The sequence below is a fragment of the Lepidothrix coronata genome, unplaced genomic scaffold, assembly GCF_001604755.1.
Source record: "Lepidothrix coronata isolate B3197 unplaced genomic scaffold, Lepidothrix_coronata-1.0 Scaffold172, whole genome shotgun sequence".
In the NCBI taxonomy this organism is placed as follows: domain Eukaryota; kingdom Metazoa; phylum Chordata; class Aves; order Passeriformes; family Pipridae; genus Lepidothrix; species Lepidothrix coronata.
The window spans coordinates 44998-61286 of NW_016690352.1; the positions used below are offsets into that span (position 1 = coordinate 44998).

Genomic DNA, 16289 nt, shown 5'->3' on the forward strand with positions numbered 1-16289 from the left:
GTTGAGATTTTTTCCACCTCAAAATCCAACCCGGTGTGTTAGCTAAGGTACCACAATGGTGCTATTTGCAGTAGATTCTCTTCTACATACATGACATATATAATGAATGTATTTAACTGTACTTTTCCATCCAGAGACTGCTAGACAGAGACAGGAAAGTCCTTTCCAGAACTGCAGGGTTCCTTGTTTCCGTGCAGTCTCAGTGATGGCATTTCAGCCATCAGTGCTGCCGCACATGCTATGCTGCATATGTCACATTTACGATCCCGCTGATCACGGGAGAGGGAGATTTAATAACTCCTTACAAACTGCATACCAGAGCCTCTTCAGGGCATTGCATTAGTAAAAACACAGAGTGGAGCCCATAATAAATGTTACAAGGGGAAATACCTTTGACTGATAAGAAGCTGAGCGGATGACAAATCACAAAAGCCTCCAGAGAAACCCTCAAGAGCAGATAACCTTGAGACGTACCTGTATATAAAGATTAAACAGCAACTCAAGCTCAGTAGAGATTTATAGCGCTTTGTAAGCATCTCGGTTTCACTGTTTGCTTTTGCAGTAGTTTCTGGACTTTATTGTTAGTTTCTGTCTGTTAATACTCTGCATAGGCCCAAAAATACAGGTGTAGAGAAGTCACCCCAGAAAAAACAAAGGATTTGTTTGAAATACTTTACAAGGAGATTTTACAGATCAATATCCCCAGCAAATGAGAAAGATAACCAGAAAAGGGCACAGTACACTTGTGAGCAAGGTTGTGCAAAGATACAAACAAAAACATAAAGGATAAAATATATTGACATGTTTCAGCTTACTGGCTAAATCTGGTTATTCATTCCTTTGTAAGGGGCAGTTCTAGTTATTATGGGCTATATATTTTTGGTAAGACAAATATGTGAGGCAGTAAATGCCTTTGGGAATATGCTAGGAAGACTACGGCTACTGCTGCTATTTGGGTCTTCTCACAGAAAATACCCATGGGTATAAAAACTGTAGCCAGTTATGGGCTGGGTCAAAACCTTAACTGGGGAGCCCATTCTGCCTAATGGCTAAAGTGAGAGAGGAGGTACTCAAAATGGGTAGGTGCTACTATGAAGATCAGGAAACACTTTCTCACTGCGAGGGTGACTGACCCCTGCCACAAGTAGTCCAGAGACGCTGTGGAGTCTTCATCCTTGCAGATTCTCAAAAGCCATCTGGACACAATCCTGGCAACTGGCCCCAGGTGTCCCTGTTTGAGCACAGGCAGTGGATCAGATGACCTCCAGAGGTCCCTGCCAACACCTCCCATTCTGTGAGGGCATTTTTTGCTTAACTACTGAGTCACTGCAGCTTCAGTCAATTGCCTTTTGTTCTTTGTCTATTTAAAGGGTACAACTTTGCCCAATTTGCAAAGATGGGAGGCTTGTTCAGGGACAGGTTTCCACACTGTGCACCACAGGCATTGCTGAAGACTGATTATGTCTGTGGCAGTCTGCCCCACAGAGATGGCTTCTCTTTGGGAAGGACAAATACTTGGTGACCACCAAAATCTAGTTCCCCTTTCAATTCCCAACCAAAATCTTGTGCCACTGGGCCACAGTGCAGCAGGCCACAGCACAGCAAGCAGGCCTGTCACCCAAACCTCCCATATGGGTGCATTTCCCTATTACAGGCTGGACAGGATGACTAGCACTGTAAATCCATGGGTGAAAGTGCAGTGCCAGAGCTCCACCCGGAAGGCAGGCAGGCACCCCAGGTTCAAGGATGACGCCAATGTGGTTCTTTTATGCCCATAGTGAGGGAACTGTCCTTATCTGATCCAGCAACTCGATGTGCAAAGTTGAAGGTTGTTACCAGCGGCCACTCCTTGTCATGCTCACAGAGAGCCAGACGTGCCCCGTAAGATGTACTTAAAACAATGTGCCAACTTTTCACTCCAAGTGGACTGTTCAACAACAAAGGAAAGAAAAGGGGAATAGGGATTAGATGACAACTGAGCAGTTGTTTGTGCAAGTGGAAGAAATAACTTTTCAGGAACAGAGCGTGGGTCAGGGCAGTGGATGGTGTGGGCGTTCACTGGAGAGGTCAGACTAAACAGTCAGTGATGCATTTTATACTTACAGCACTGTTGGGAGAAAAATGAAATTAAGCACACACAGGACACTGATGAACAACAAACAACTTATTGTGTGGAAAGCAGAAGTGCTTTGGAAGGGCCAGTACAACTATCTGATTTTTAAATTCATCAGCAGTTTTAGAGATTGAAGATCTGTTCTAGCACAGCTTTGGTTCAAACACATCTCTTCGTAAGGCTCAGAGGTGTCCAAATCACTTTGTTTACTTGTTCCCCTGCCTGTAACCATGTAACACTATGGTTTTTATTAGATGAATTATCATATCAGTTAAAAGCAAGCAAGTGGAAATTCATGGGAAGGGGAAAATTAATTTTAAGGAGAAACTTCACCTGTAAGGGCAAAGTGCAGCTCCAAGCCACTGACTTGACATCCACAGATGTCCTAGACCGACTCAAACGTGAAGGAAGCTTCTTTGTGGAATGGTGAGACACAAGGGAGAAGCTCACAGGCCTCAAAATGTCCCTAGGAGCAATCTCAAATACCGAGTCTCTTCAACTAGGCATGAAGTTGCTGTTACCAGTGTGCCATTGCCCTTCTCTAGTAGCTGTTCCTTCACTTCAGGGGCACACAGTGAACAAACCCCCTCTTGACTGCACAGGTACCTCAAGGAAGCTGCACATTAACTGTACCCATCTCTCTACACACCAGGAAAGGACAGGGGCAGAAGCAAAGCGAGACAGACACAGAACTCCATTTTAAAGTACTTAGGGAACTCAGATTATACAGTAATGCAAAATATTTTTATATCATACCAGCACATTGTTGTTTATACTGCTGAGTGCTATTTTATTTGTTCCAGCTTCTCCACAGATGCACAAACACTATGAAAGGAGAAAGAATGTCTACTGTCCATGATGGCTTTTAAAAAATCAGAAAAGTAAAATCCATTTCTTAAGCAAAAATTCCATTAAAAATCACTATATGTTTATAGAAAACAAAGGTTTAATTTAAAAAAGTTAATAACTGGGTATTCCAGAAGCTTTGAGTCATCCACAGTAATAATTAGGGGTTTTGTTCCATACAAAATGCTTTATTTAACCTTCATGCCTCCATTCAGATAATTGTACAAATGCATACATTTAAAGGTTTAAACTCTATTTCAATTCACAGCTCAATTAATAGGAAAGTTGAATACAGAAAAGCAATGCACCAACAAAATATGTCTGAGACACCATTTAAAACGATAACACTTGTTCATTTAAACCTTTGAGAATAGAGTGGAATAATCATCCTCTGACAGAACTTCATTAGGGGACTCCCTTTACATTATCATAGGGCAAAAATCACCTTTTTACAGTAAGAGGAAAAAAAGCTCTGAGTATATTTACAATACATACACTATACATAAATACAAGAACAACACTTACATAATATTAATAAACTTATAACATAGGCATTGCCTAAACACTACATAGTATATAAATGCAGAGGAAACTATTGGGAAATTAGATCTTCAGAAGTTTAATTTTGGAAGAAAAGTAATTTTTGTATTTAAAAGCTTTTGAAAAGAAGGCAAAAGAAAAACTTAAAAAATGTTTGCTTGCTAGCACTGGTATTTTTATTCCTTTTAAGTGTAGGACCTCTATTGACACTATTATCTCTATAGGGTTACCGATAATGGCCCTCCCTTTCGCATCTTATCTAGGAAAAAGACTGAGGTGCTGTACATACTAATTCCATTGCTGTGAAGCTCCGGTCCCAAACGAATTACTTGGTAAATGACGGGATGTTTTTGTATTTTTACACAGGAGGATCAAATGAACACTCATTGGTACATACAACAATAATGACCTGATCAGAAGGAACAATTTGGGGCCAAATGCAACCCCATCTTTAGCACTTCATTCAACTAATGCCCTAGGGGAATTTGCTTCTTCCATAAGTAACTTGGCCAAGAATGGTATTTTTCATTATTGTTGTTTCTTCCTAAACACAGCTGAAAGAACTTTCTGATTTAATGGTATTTTTGACCCCACATGTTGACAGCAGTGTCCAAATCTCTTTCCCTTGAAGTGTATGAATACATGTGTCTGTGTGTGGGTTGAAAGTCTTAAGGCTGATGGTGCATGAAACTTCAGTAATTCATTACTATCTCGGTGTATATTCTAGAAATGTGCAAATGGGAAATACAACTTTTTAAGGACAGACAGCAGGTCAAGAGAGCATATTGTGTAGGTGTTCAACAAAGAACTTAAATTACCTAGGAAGCCATGTATAGCACAATAAGGAAAGAAATAAACTCTGCCTTTTTTTAAGATGCAAATTTAGCAGTGAAAAATAGTTTGAAACCAGAAATGACAACATGAAGTCTGAATTGTGAAAAATATTAGTTCAGCCATGAAGATTTGGCTCAAGCTGACTTTCCAAAGAAGCTCTTTTACATACAGAAAGGCAGGGCGAGGGAGAAAAGCGGTATCTGAACCTATTTGTGTATTTCATGGTTCATGCTTATGACAATCCTTTAAAGCCATCACCTGTGGTCCCCTACCAGACACTGAATCATTGTTTTTTAAATGCAGAGGTCACAGCGAAGAGCAAGGTTTAGCAAGTCAATGTGTGAACCACCTCTTCTCTTAAAACTGACAGTATCTTGGCTCATTGAAACTTTTGACACTGAATTGGGACAACAGGATCTCAAATAACTTTTTTCTATTATTTTCATAATAGCTAAGGAAGAAAAAGAAAACCCAAAAGGGAAAAACCTCAACATGAAGGGAAAAAACCCCTGGATCATTTTGGGCTGGTGAAGACAAGGTGCCGTTTCCTACACAAGAACTAACACATGTAAGGCCGGAATCAGCCAAACCTTCCAACACGGCAGGTTTCTACAGGTGCTCCCTTGTAGTGTTGCTGCTCCAGAACAAGGAACCAAACTCTCCTCTCCAACAACAGCTACAGCTCAGGTACGAGGTACAAAACTAATGTTTCCTTTGTCCTTCTTGTTCTTCATTCCCTGGTGCCCTCCTAAAATCCCCAGCATGAGTTGTAATCTTTTGTGTGCTTAATATCTGGAGATCAAACTCAGGACAACAGAGGAAGCATATGCATGTTCTGAAGGGATTATTTCTGCTAGTGGTTAACAGTAAAATTTTTTACTTAACTAGCAGTCTTGACATGTGATTAACCAATGTGTACGAACATCTCATTATTTTACATGTGGGTTCATGTGCTTCTTTTTTTTTTTTTTTTGCACCTGCGCTTTCATCTGTATATGAGCATCTTTGTGCACACACAATTCTGCCTCAGTGAGATTCCAGCAGCGACCCACCGATGGCAGTGAAAGTCTAGATAAAATGTTGCATTTTTCAAATACAAAATTCTGCCTGGATAAATGACAGGTACAATTCATAGGACAAATTCAGAGGACAAAGCAATCTTCCTTGTCAAAGGCATTAGGACAACCAGTTACATTTTCATCTTCAATAAATTAATTTTTAGAAATAAAAGAAGCATGAGGGCTGGCATTACACTGCTATTTTAAGAATCCATTAGCACTAGTTAATATTTACCAAAAAAAAAATTTGAGAAAAAATAGAGTGCAAGAGTCACAAATGGCCGTTAACTGGTAAGATCAATTAGTCTACTGATGCAAATGTTTAGGCCACCCAATATAAAAATCTCCACACTTTATTTTAGGAATATCAACTTCTTGTTTGCTATTCAAATAGTCTCTAGACTGATAGTCCTGTTTTTCACTCACTTGTCCCCAAAAGAAAGAAAAATGATATATTTTGTCCACTCCTGAAGTCAACCATTTCTAAGATGATATTAAATACTATGAGCACTACATGACAAATAGAAAGGAGACATAAGGTCAACTCTGTGTTTCCAGAGTTCAATGCAAATGATTTTTCAAGAGAATCCCTGTTCTATCACATTCCCTAAAAAAACCTCCATTGGGCTTATTGCTGGTTTTTGGATTACTTCACTAGAGAATACCCTGGATACATGGGTACATCCAACATAAAACAGGCAGAAATCCCCTAAAACGCTGCTTGACAACGACCTCCAATCACATCTACTGAGAATCGATACAGCTACGAGTCATTTGTAAACTAAGATTTATTTTCTTCTTACAAATATATGACAGATGTTATCTGAGAAAATAACTAAAACCTTTAACACAGTATCTCAACATGGGAACATACAAATGGCACTTTGTGTTTGTTTCTGTGCTGCATTATTGTTCTCCAAGTAAAATTTAATTTTCACCTTACTGTTAACAGAATCCCGTTAAGTTATTGCTGTGTAAAAGTATAGGAACATCCCATCAGTTCTAATTACAGGCACTTTCAGTTTCTGTTTCACCTTTTAAAATAGATTTTAGGCTATCTCACTGAAGTCTATGTGTACTTTAAATGTCAGAACCATCCTGGTACAATTAATTTTCTTGACATGTTACTGCACCTAAAAGACTAAACTCCCCCCGAATCAGCAAAAAGCAGCTGCCTATTTCAGCTCTGCAACCTTTAATGAAGATGCATTGTAGTCAGGGAAATACAAGAAAAAATAAAATCATATGAGCGCTTGCCATTACTGTACCTGGAGTTCACTGTAAAATGCCATAAGGAAAAAAAAAATCACAAAACTCCCAAACCTTCTATATGGTTTTCCTTTTGATTAAGTGTTTTTTACCTTTATTCAGTCAAAGACATGGAGCGTTGACTTATTTTACACTGAAGGACTCAGTGTAAATGACTTTGCTATATCTCACGCCACCTGCAAAACAGCAAAGAAGTGGCCACTCCATTTTGCAGAGAAAACACGCTCTGATAAAACAGAACAATTTACTTCTTGTGTTTTGTCAGTAAGCTTTGCAAAGCATTATCTTACCAGTTTTCCCAATGAAAACTAAAGTATTTTTTAAAAATATACTTCATTTAATCTACTTAATACCCCATGTAAAATTGTGAGTTGGAAAATACTTTTCCACTATCACATATATTGCAGAATATTTAAACTGTTACAAGTATAGTAAAATAATTTCAAGTTATTTTGATTTCTAAAGATGCAGTATCCTTACAGTTACATATTTATGCTAAAACCTGATTTATTGTGGAGAATTTAAGCCTTTTCAAGGTACCAATGGGCATGAAGTCATTAGCATACATTACACAGCAACTATTATGCTACAGCAAAAATGTGAAAAGAGAACAATCTTTAAATTTCTCTGTGCACTTTTCCGGTTATGTATCACAGACAAAGGCACAACACAATAACATGAGCTGGTTTCTTAAGGTAGTATTTTCTGTAGCAGTGTTTATTTAAAATTCTTCCTTTTCTGATTTTTTTTTTCATTTTAATTTTAAATAAACTTTTTATTACCTGCACATGGGTAGAGACACATGGAAGTGCTGGGGTTTATATGCATGAGTGTAATGATGAGCATGTGGGAATAGCGTGGATTTACTGAATGATCTTAAGACTTGATTGCTGTGGAAGATGCAGTTTCACACACTGACCTTTCCAAACCAAAATTCAAACTAAAAAATAAGCGGGATATTGAATCAAACTTACTCTGATTTTGAGGTACTCATCTTCAATAAAGGAGAGAGAGATTTTTTTACATTAAACAACATTTATTATCAGAAGATAAATTTATAAATGGCAACTAGAATACATTTTCAATGTGGCTAATGGAAAACGAGACTTATGATTACTGTTATTCCCATTATTAAAGGGGAGAAAGGCTGTCCAGCTATTTGTCCATGCTCTGTGCTGAGTTTACCCCAAACATCAACATCACTGATGTAATTTTCAACACTGTTAATTTTGTTATACGTTACTCCAGCAAATAATCATTCATACAAGTCAGTCTAAATCTATTTAATTAGTTATGTAAGCATGAGAGAGAATAAGGAATACTGCATCTTCATCCCCAAGTTAAAAACTGCTGTTGCAATGAGCCAATTTTACAGTGCTGAATATAACAGGTGCTCAAAAAATAATGACAATTAAAAATTTTAGAAGTCCTGTAACAAAGCTGTCTGCTCATTGCATTTTCCTATAATGCTGGCTACTGAGATTTCCTGTCAAATCTGTTTAAATCTTTTGAAAACATATGAAATCTGACACTTTGCGGTATAATTTCCCTTGGAAGCTGTAATGGGCAATGTCACAGCATGGTGGCCATTACCTATCCTTTACACAAAAGCCTAAATCTCTGTTTCTCTGGAAGAATGGGACACTGGTATATACTTGTGTCTCACAACTGCTCAATTAAGATGAACCTACTACATTGTGTGAAGATGAGATCTCATATTTCTGCATGCTACATACAATGTAAGCCTTCGCCATGGTTATGAAATGTCATGGACCTGCAGTGGGATACCAGGACTTTTGAGGATACTACCCTGGAGTAATTGCCCTTGGTCTTTGCACAAGCACATTAGTTTGGCAGGTCTGAACCACAGGCACTGAAGGCAAGGACACCCTGAGGATCTGGGGGACATCAACTCCACATTCAAACACCCCCACTCCACAGAGTAACTTCTCTTAAAATATTTCTGAAGGGGAAAAACAGAAAACAACCTCAGAGAGTATTTGGGATCAAAGTCTGCAGGTGCTGGTAGGAATAAGAAACTTGTCGAGAACCACACTGGGTACTTGAAACCCAGTGGTGGACTACTGCTGGTTGTGTAAGTTGTCTGGAGGTAACAGCACCACGAGAAGCCCTTGCACATGTGCTGGAAAGGTTGAGGATACACTTCTTGCCTGTGAAATAATAAAATATAGCACAAGCTCCTTTACCTTTTGGCTTCATTCTGTTACTATTGACATACTCTGTGCCTGTATCCCTTGGCATGAGTGCTGCTTTAACCCTCTATCACTTTAGAGTTTCTTGAATAAAACCAGGCCCTCTTTCTCTTGCAGTGTTTCCAACGCATAAAGTAATGGGTAACAAGCTGAAAAACCAAGGATTCACACAGAACAACCTCGGCCTTGGGAGATGAGCCCCTCCATTGTCTTTGATACATATGCTCCCCCACTGGGCAGTTCCAAGCTCAATGCTGAAATTTAAGGCCTCTCAATTTCTCTACTAGGAGTTTTTCTCTCTTCATTGACTACAGGGGAAGCCTAAAGAGGAACACTGATCTCTCCCAGTAATATCACATCCTCTTGTACACTAGCAGAATGCCCTCTAGAGTTGCTGCTCAAATAGATTTAATTATCTATGGGAGAAAAAAAACATGGGTTCCAAAAGGCATTCTGTATGCCATCGGTTCTTCAACTGAATTACTGCTATTCAAATAATTAGTTGGTAAAATGTTCCTGGGCAGGAAAACAATTTTATCAATTGACTTCTACCTGACCTGACTGCTTTCCCTAAACACCGATGACAGATGCATTGAATGGGACAATACTGAAGTACACAAAAGACAGACCTCAGACGTAATCCATGAAGCACCTCACGCACAACACTTGACAACCATTTTTTTAAACCAACAGCAGTAACGCTGCTGGTAAAGACACAGTTCTGCTGCCCTGCAATGCCTCGTGGTCCATCCTGAAGCCCTGATCTGTCCCTGATTTGGAGATGGATTCTACAATGTTGTTGAATTTGGTGGAAGCTGATTACCAACATGGTCAATGGGAATTGATCAAGGCATTTTCCCCTCCATGGCTGTGAGCAGTTTGTATTGGGTTTCTCTGCTGACCACTCAGCAGGGAGCCTGAGCTTCTACAGTACTAAGTTCTTCTTTCAGAGAGCTGATAAACTATCCAGTATGGGGAAATACTACGGATATTTAAAGACAATCAAACTCTAGGGCCTGTGAAAGCTGTTATAAAGTATTATCCCGGTCACAGTAATCCTCAATTAACTGTAATTGCTTTTGTATCTGTATGGGTACTCTGTGCTGCTTTTTCCTAAAGATTACCTTGATTTCAGAATCCCCACAACACTACTATGTTTATTTCAGGAATCAGATATTAACTGGGATGGTCAAACATTTAAAAACAAACAAGTGGCATTACAAGTTTAATCTGTGCAATTCCTGGAACCAAATACTCATAATTAAATGCATTGCAAAAGGCCTTTACGTATTCATCTTTTATCTCTAAGATATGAAAATCTCAACACTTAAAAAGTCTTGCCAAGCCTCCTCTTTGTCAAATTTAGCTGAATAGGCAGATCTTTGTGAGGAAAGAAAACAGAAAAACACTATTCTGTTTGCATGAATAACTGATGACTAAGAGTTTTTCTCTTTCCTATATAATTCAGTTAATACAAATTGGTTCGCAATTATACGGCTGTATGGGAAGGATCAAGAATTTCCTTTTATTTAATCTGAAAAGGCTTGGATTGAAAATCCCACCAGAGGCAGCCACTGGTACACATATAAAGGGCCATTTATATCATACTAGACAGCTGGCAAAATCTTGTTATTTCCTAACTCCCAGGGAGAAACCTAATGTCTTGCAGAGCACCACTGCAGAAACATTTCTCCTTCCTACTTACAATTCATCCACTAACTCCTCAACTATCAGCTCTTTCCTGTATCTTTCATGCTTTCCAGACACAAGTATTATGTTAAAGGAAATAAAAGTACTTAGCTGTGGTACCTACCAGGTCAGTGAAACCACCAGAAAGATTAACTTTAATGCTTAAATCCTACATGCTATTTCTGCATACCCCCCACTTCTGTTGGTGTGGAGTAAATTATTGTCTCAAGAGTCATTTTACCTTATTATTGCTTTTTCTCTGCAAGAGATGTAGCCATTTCTTCTCTGCTTTGTTCTGATGATACATTCAATTCCATTTCACGAATGGCTACACCACTAACCTTGGTACCAGCAAGTACAAGATCTGACTATTTCCTTGTGTTCAAATAATGGTTGTGGGGAAGAGGATACCTGCATGAAAGAAAACTGCACATTGAGAATGGGGTAGTAGTTTTAGATGGGCTCTTTCTATATAAATCAGAAAATGGTTCTATATAAGTCCATGGTAAAATACAGATACTTAATATTGTACTTTCAGCAGAGATGCTGCTGCCCTTTGCTTATTTTACAGACTTCAACAACAACAAAAGAAAAGAAAGGGAAAAAAAACATAAAAGAAAAAGTTTAAATGGCTGGTGTCCACTAGGGCATAATGACAAATTGTGGTACAATATTAAAATGCCACCACCGTTATTGCAAAAGTCTGATTAAGTGACCCGTCAGCTTCAGCAGCAGGATCTCTCCAGCAGAATCTTCTTGCCTACTCACACGCAGCTTGTCTGTAGCACAGCTCAGGCGTAATGCTGACACCGGCCAAATGGTATTCAAAACAAGGGGAAAAGATGGGATAATACAGATCTAGCGGTCTTGCTTTCATCATCATCGTCGTCGTCATCATCATCATGATCGATTTGTGGTATCTAATCCTCCAATCAGCAGTGATTTTTCAGGAACAAAATGTCTGGTAGCTGAGAAAACATACAAGCTATAAACATTTTTTGTCAAAGGATGCAGCATGTAAAATAATGCCCATTCCTGTAGCATTTCGGCTGCTATTTCCCAGGTGATTGTGATGACATTTTCAGGGTTAGCCATGCTGAGGGGCAGACGGGGTTAACTTCAGATGGCGAGGAGAAGAGTGGCACTTCTTTTCCTGCTTTTTTTTTTTTAATTTCTGTTATTCTTTTTTGTTACAGACATCAGGGAAAGCCCTGCCTGTTAACACTGTAGAGGGGGATTCAGCCCTGCTGAATTCACTCTGGGTAGTTAAGAGACCCAGCTCTTAAACTCGGCTGGAACAGGTAGCGTTTCTCAAACCAGCATGTGCCTGCGGCGGTGGAGCGCCAAGTGATCTGAGCGGGAAAAGCTGCGGTCACAGTCTGCACACTTGAATGGCTTCACTCCCGTGTGCTTGCGGTAATGCCTCGTCAGTTCGTCGGATCGAGCAAACTTCCAGGTGCAGCCTTCCCAGGTACATTTGTAGGGTTTTTCTCCTGTGAGAAACAAAAGAAAGAGGGGAAAGGGGGGGGAAAAACAGGTTGTGACTTTCCCCTTGTTGCTATTAATCCCCACAATCCCCTCTGCATGCTTCCCATGAACACCCACTGCCTAGGGGTTGCTTTAGGCCAAATTACACAATTACGAGGTACGAGATCTGCTGAATACAAGGAAAAGGGCCTTGAGATTTATCATTCCTGTGGCGTTCATATAACTAAGAAAATCAACAGGATTAAGGCAATAATATAGATCCTACCTTGCAGGGGCGATGCGGGGATTAACATCAGGACAAAGGGCTGTGTAATTATTCTCATAATTACCATATGAGTTCGTTACCCTCATCTTGTCAGGCTACACTTTCTCCCCTAAGAACCAGATTACCTGTTATTTCTTCAATTTACCATGGGCTGCCACAGACTTTCAATTATTTTATGAAGGTTTCTCATTATTTGTGTAAACAGCACTGCAGGACATTTCTTAGCAAGCTGGTAAAAATGAACTACTATTTTCCAATGAAACATAAAAATTCAACCTGCAAAATGTCCTCTTATTTATTGCATTTATTTTCAGTAAAATTAATTTTGCATAAGATGTTACTAGGAACGGTGTACAATTTTTAAAGGTACAGCTGTGGAACTTCCACAACACTGTTCAGAAACACCCATTTACTTCAGTGATCTCAGACTTGGGCTAAGTGTGGATTTCTGGAAAATCCCACCCTCTGCTTTATATTTAAAAGTAAGAATTATGTACGCCCCACATTCTGCATTGTACTCTGTCAGAGGAGATTAATACAGCCAAATAGGATTTGGTGCTTTCATAAAGCAAACTATTATAAAATCCCATTGTTGCCATGCTTGTAGACTATACGTCGTGATTTCTATCACCTGCCCTCAAACAGGTTAAATGCCCTTGGCAGTTACCTTGATCTCACAGTTGAGTGTGGACCAAAACTGAGGAAAGGAAACTGTGTGAGGTCCGTATGTATCTTCCTTTCATGTGTCAAAATTTTACTTCCCCTTCTGAAACCAGCTAATCACAACCAGGACAACAAAAGAGCATCTCTGCAACAACTGTTTGCTTTGTCAGGCACAATCATTCCTCAGTTATTTATTATCTCTTATGAATCATGAGCAGCTTGCAAGAAACTATTTCAATTACATGAACCAGTGACGCAACACTTGCTTTGTCGTAGGCAGAACCTCCCTCCTTGCGTCTCTTCAAAAGTCAATAAATGCTTTACGAAAAGAAAATTTTCAAGTATGAATATCATCACAAAGTTCAAACAGTCCTGAAAAATCCAGCTGTAAAGGCCTCTGTGAGGAAATTGAATGCTGTAGAGACATCAGCATGACATGTCAACAAGGTTGTCAGCATCATTTGAGCTCCTTGGGTCGGTACCTTCTGTGCACCATCTGGGCTGTGCTGCAGTTTTGATGTCAGACGGGGGTGGTAAACAGTTGCTACAAGAAGACCCCAGCAATCGGGGCGCTGAGGTGACCGCAGCCTCTAGCTGCTCCAGCAGTGACTAAGCCTAGATAATTTTATACTCCTTAGCCAAGCACAAAGCACCAAATAGTGTTCGTTGCCAGCGGGGTGGATGCAGCATTGGGCATCTCAAATCCAGCAGCTGCTGTGAGCTGGACAGGCAGACACAAACTACATGGCAGATGGTGGGCTGCACAGTTGCCAATGACACAGTGCTACAAAATGTGCTTGGATTTGCCACCAAACTGTCTTACATACATATTCTTGCCACAAACGGTGCAGAGCACCATACAAACATAGCAGTACCCCCATCCAACTTGGCAGGTTGATTCTAATGCTCTTGTCACATTGCATCAAGTTTTCCAAGTGCATCGCTTGTCCTGTCCATCCTCAATGTACTTTTAAACTCTCTTTTTGGCCAGATACTGCCCCTGTTGGTTTCTTCGATCACAGAGACCTCCAAAGCACAGTGTGGAGATATTTCTTAAGCTTTAAATTCTTACTTAAAAGCATGTGAAATTCTATATCTCTCCAATCACACAGAATCATAAAATTGCTTAAATTGGGCAAGACCTTTAAGATCATGAAGTCCAACCATTAACCCAGCACTGCCAAGTCCACCACTAAACTGTGGCTCTAAGTGCCACATCTACTCATCTTTTAAATATCTTCAGAGATGGAAACTCAACCATTTCACCGAACTGCCACAGTAAAGAATTTTTTCTGAATATCCAACCTAAAGCTACCCTGGTGCAACCCTGGTGTAACTTGAGGCCATTTCCTCTTGTCCTATTGCTTATTACTTGGGAGAAAAGATCGATCCCTACCTCACTACAACCTCTTTTCAAGTATCTGTAGAGAGCAATAAGGTACGCCCTGACCCTCACTTTCTCCAGGCTAAAAAACCCCAAGTCGCTCAGCCACTCCTCACAAGACTTGTGCTCCAGACCCTTCACCAGTTTCATTGCCCTTCTCTGCTCTAGCACCTCAATGTCCTTCTTGTAGTGAGGGGCCCAAAACTGAACGAGCAATTTGAGGTGTGTCCTCACCAGTGCTGAGGACAAGGGGGTGATCACTGTCCTAGTCCTGCTGGTCACACTATTTCTGATACAAGTCAGGATGCCATTGGCCTTCTTGCCCACCTGGGTGCTGCTGGCTCATGTTCAGCCGGCTGTCAACCAGCACCCCCAGGTCCTTTTCCACCAGCAACTTTCCAGCCACTCTGCCCCCAACCTGTAGCACTGCATGGGGTTGTTGTGACCCAAGGGCAGGACCTGGCACTTGGCCTCATACTGTTGGCCTTGGCCTATCCAGCCAGCCTGTTCAGATTCCCCTGCAGAGCCTTCCTACCCTCCAGCAGATCAACACCCCTGCCCAACTTGGTGTCATCTGCAAACTTATTGAGGGTGTACTCAATCCCCTTGTCAAGATCACTGATAATGATATTAAAGATATCTATGAAATCTTCCTCCTTGGTACACAGAATCCCAGATCTTCTTTCTCTTAGTAGAAATCAGATAACCCGATGCAGGAAGGGATGGTTTGTAAGAGAAATACCAGAAATAGTTTGTTCATCCATTAAAACAGCATCACTCCAGGTAAGAAATCAAAGTCAGCTGCTGGAAGGATGTGAGTGCAGGTCACTCAGCTGGAGTTCCCACGTGTTGCTTCCAGCGTCCCTCCTCACTGAGTCCTGCTTACCCAGCCCTTATAGAGCTATGTGTAAGAGACAGGACCAACCACATTCCTTGCAAGCTATTTACACCACTGAAGGAGAATCACTCTTATAAGCTCAACCTAAGAGGACCTTTCATTATTTTCAATTAAATATACACATTTAGTGTAAGAAGGAAAAAAACAGCCAAAGTAGCATTACTCTGAAGACATTCACTCATATGCACCTTAATAAAGCCACTGTAAAGAAAACTGTGAAAAGTATGATCGTTCATTAAGATTAATCAACATTTTACGCAACCCTCATTTTTAGAGAAAGAATAATACTACTACTTTTCTGTTGAACGGCTGCAGTATCTGTGCATGGACAGGTGCTAGAATAAAAATGCTCTTCATAGGCAACACAATACTAACTCAACCTTTGTTTGGAAACATCCCAGACACAAAGACTAACCACTGGTTTTGTCAAAACCAGAAGACCCAGGAGTTGAAAGGGTGGAAAAAGGACCAGCAGAAGCAGAATTGCTAGAAGTTCAGAAGCTGGTGCCAGGTATCACACACCACAGCTTTGGCTGATGAGCTTGAGCACTCACAGCTGAAATTCTCAGTACAATCAACAGAGAGGAGCTGGACCTCAGCGGGGCAACCTAGAAAGCAGTGAGTGAGGACGTGGACAAAAATAGTCTGTTAACTGGAAGAACCTAACCCCAGTGCATATACCTCTCTATATATCCATCTCCATTTCAAGACTGGATTGCAGTGGAGTTGAAGTCAAATACTCAATGCTTTTGACTCAGACACTTCCGTCTCTGTGCAAGCACTTGAGTTTAAGTGTTTAAGAAACTTCTGGGCTCAAAGTGTGAGCACATTTCGACTCCTCATGCACCCAGACACTCAAATTCTCATTCAGCTCTAAGGAGCAAAAGCGGGTGGTGTGAGTGTTGCCCAGGGTGGTGGAAACAGAAGAATGAAGAAGTCAAAACAGCAGACAGATTTTGGAAAATGGTAGCAAGGAGAGCTGCAGAAAGAGACTAAAAACCATGCAGCAATTAAGAGGAGAAGAAAAGG

At 40.3% G+C, this 16289-nt stretch overlaps 1 protein-coding gene across 6 annotated transcripts in view; it reads right to left on the bottom strand.

Annotated features, from left to right (window-relative positions):
- Positions 1–2882: 2882 nt before the first annotated feature.
- KLF12 (Kruppel like factor 12) overlaps positions 2883–16289 on the bottom strand; it is a 245102-nt gene continuing 231695 nt past the window's right edge. For 4 of the 6 annotated variants that reach the window (XM_017829993.1, XM_017829995.1, XM_017829994.1 and 1 more), the window contains one exon: positions 2883–12055. In XM_017829993.1, the coding sequence (XP_017685482.1) occupies positions 11874–12055 (182 nt within the window). In that variant the 3' untranslated portion in view covers positions 2883–11873. The remainder of the gene's footprint in view (positions 12056–16289) is intronic. The other 2 variants (XM_017829998.1, XM_017829999.1) reach the window with 2 other exon arrangements.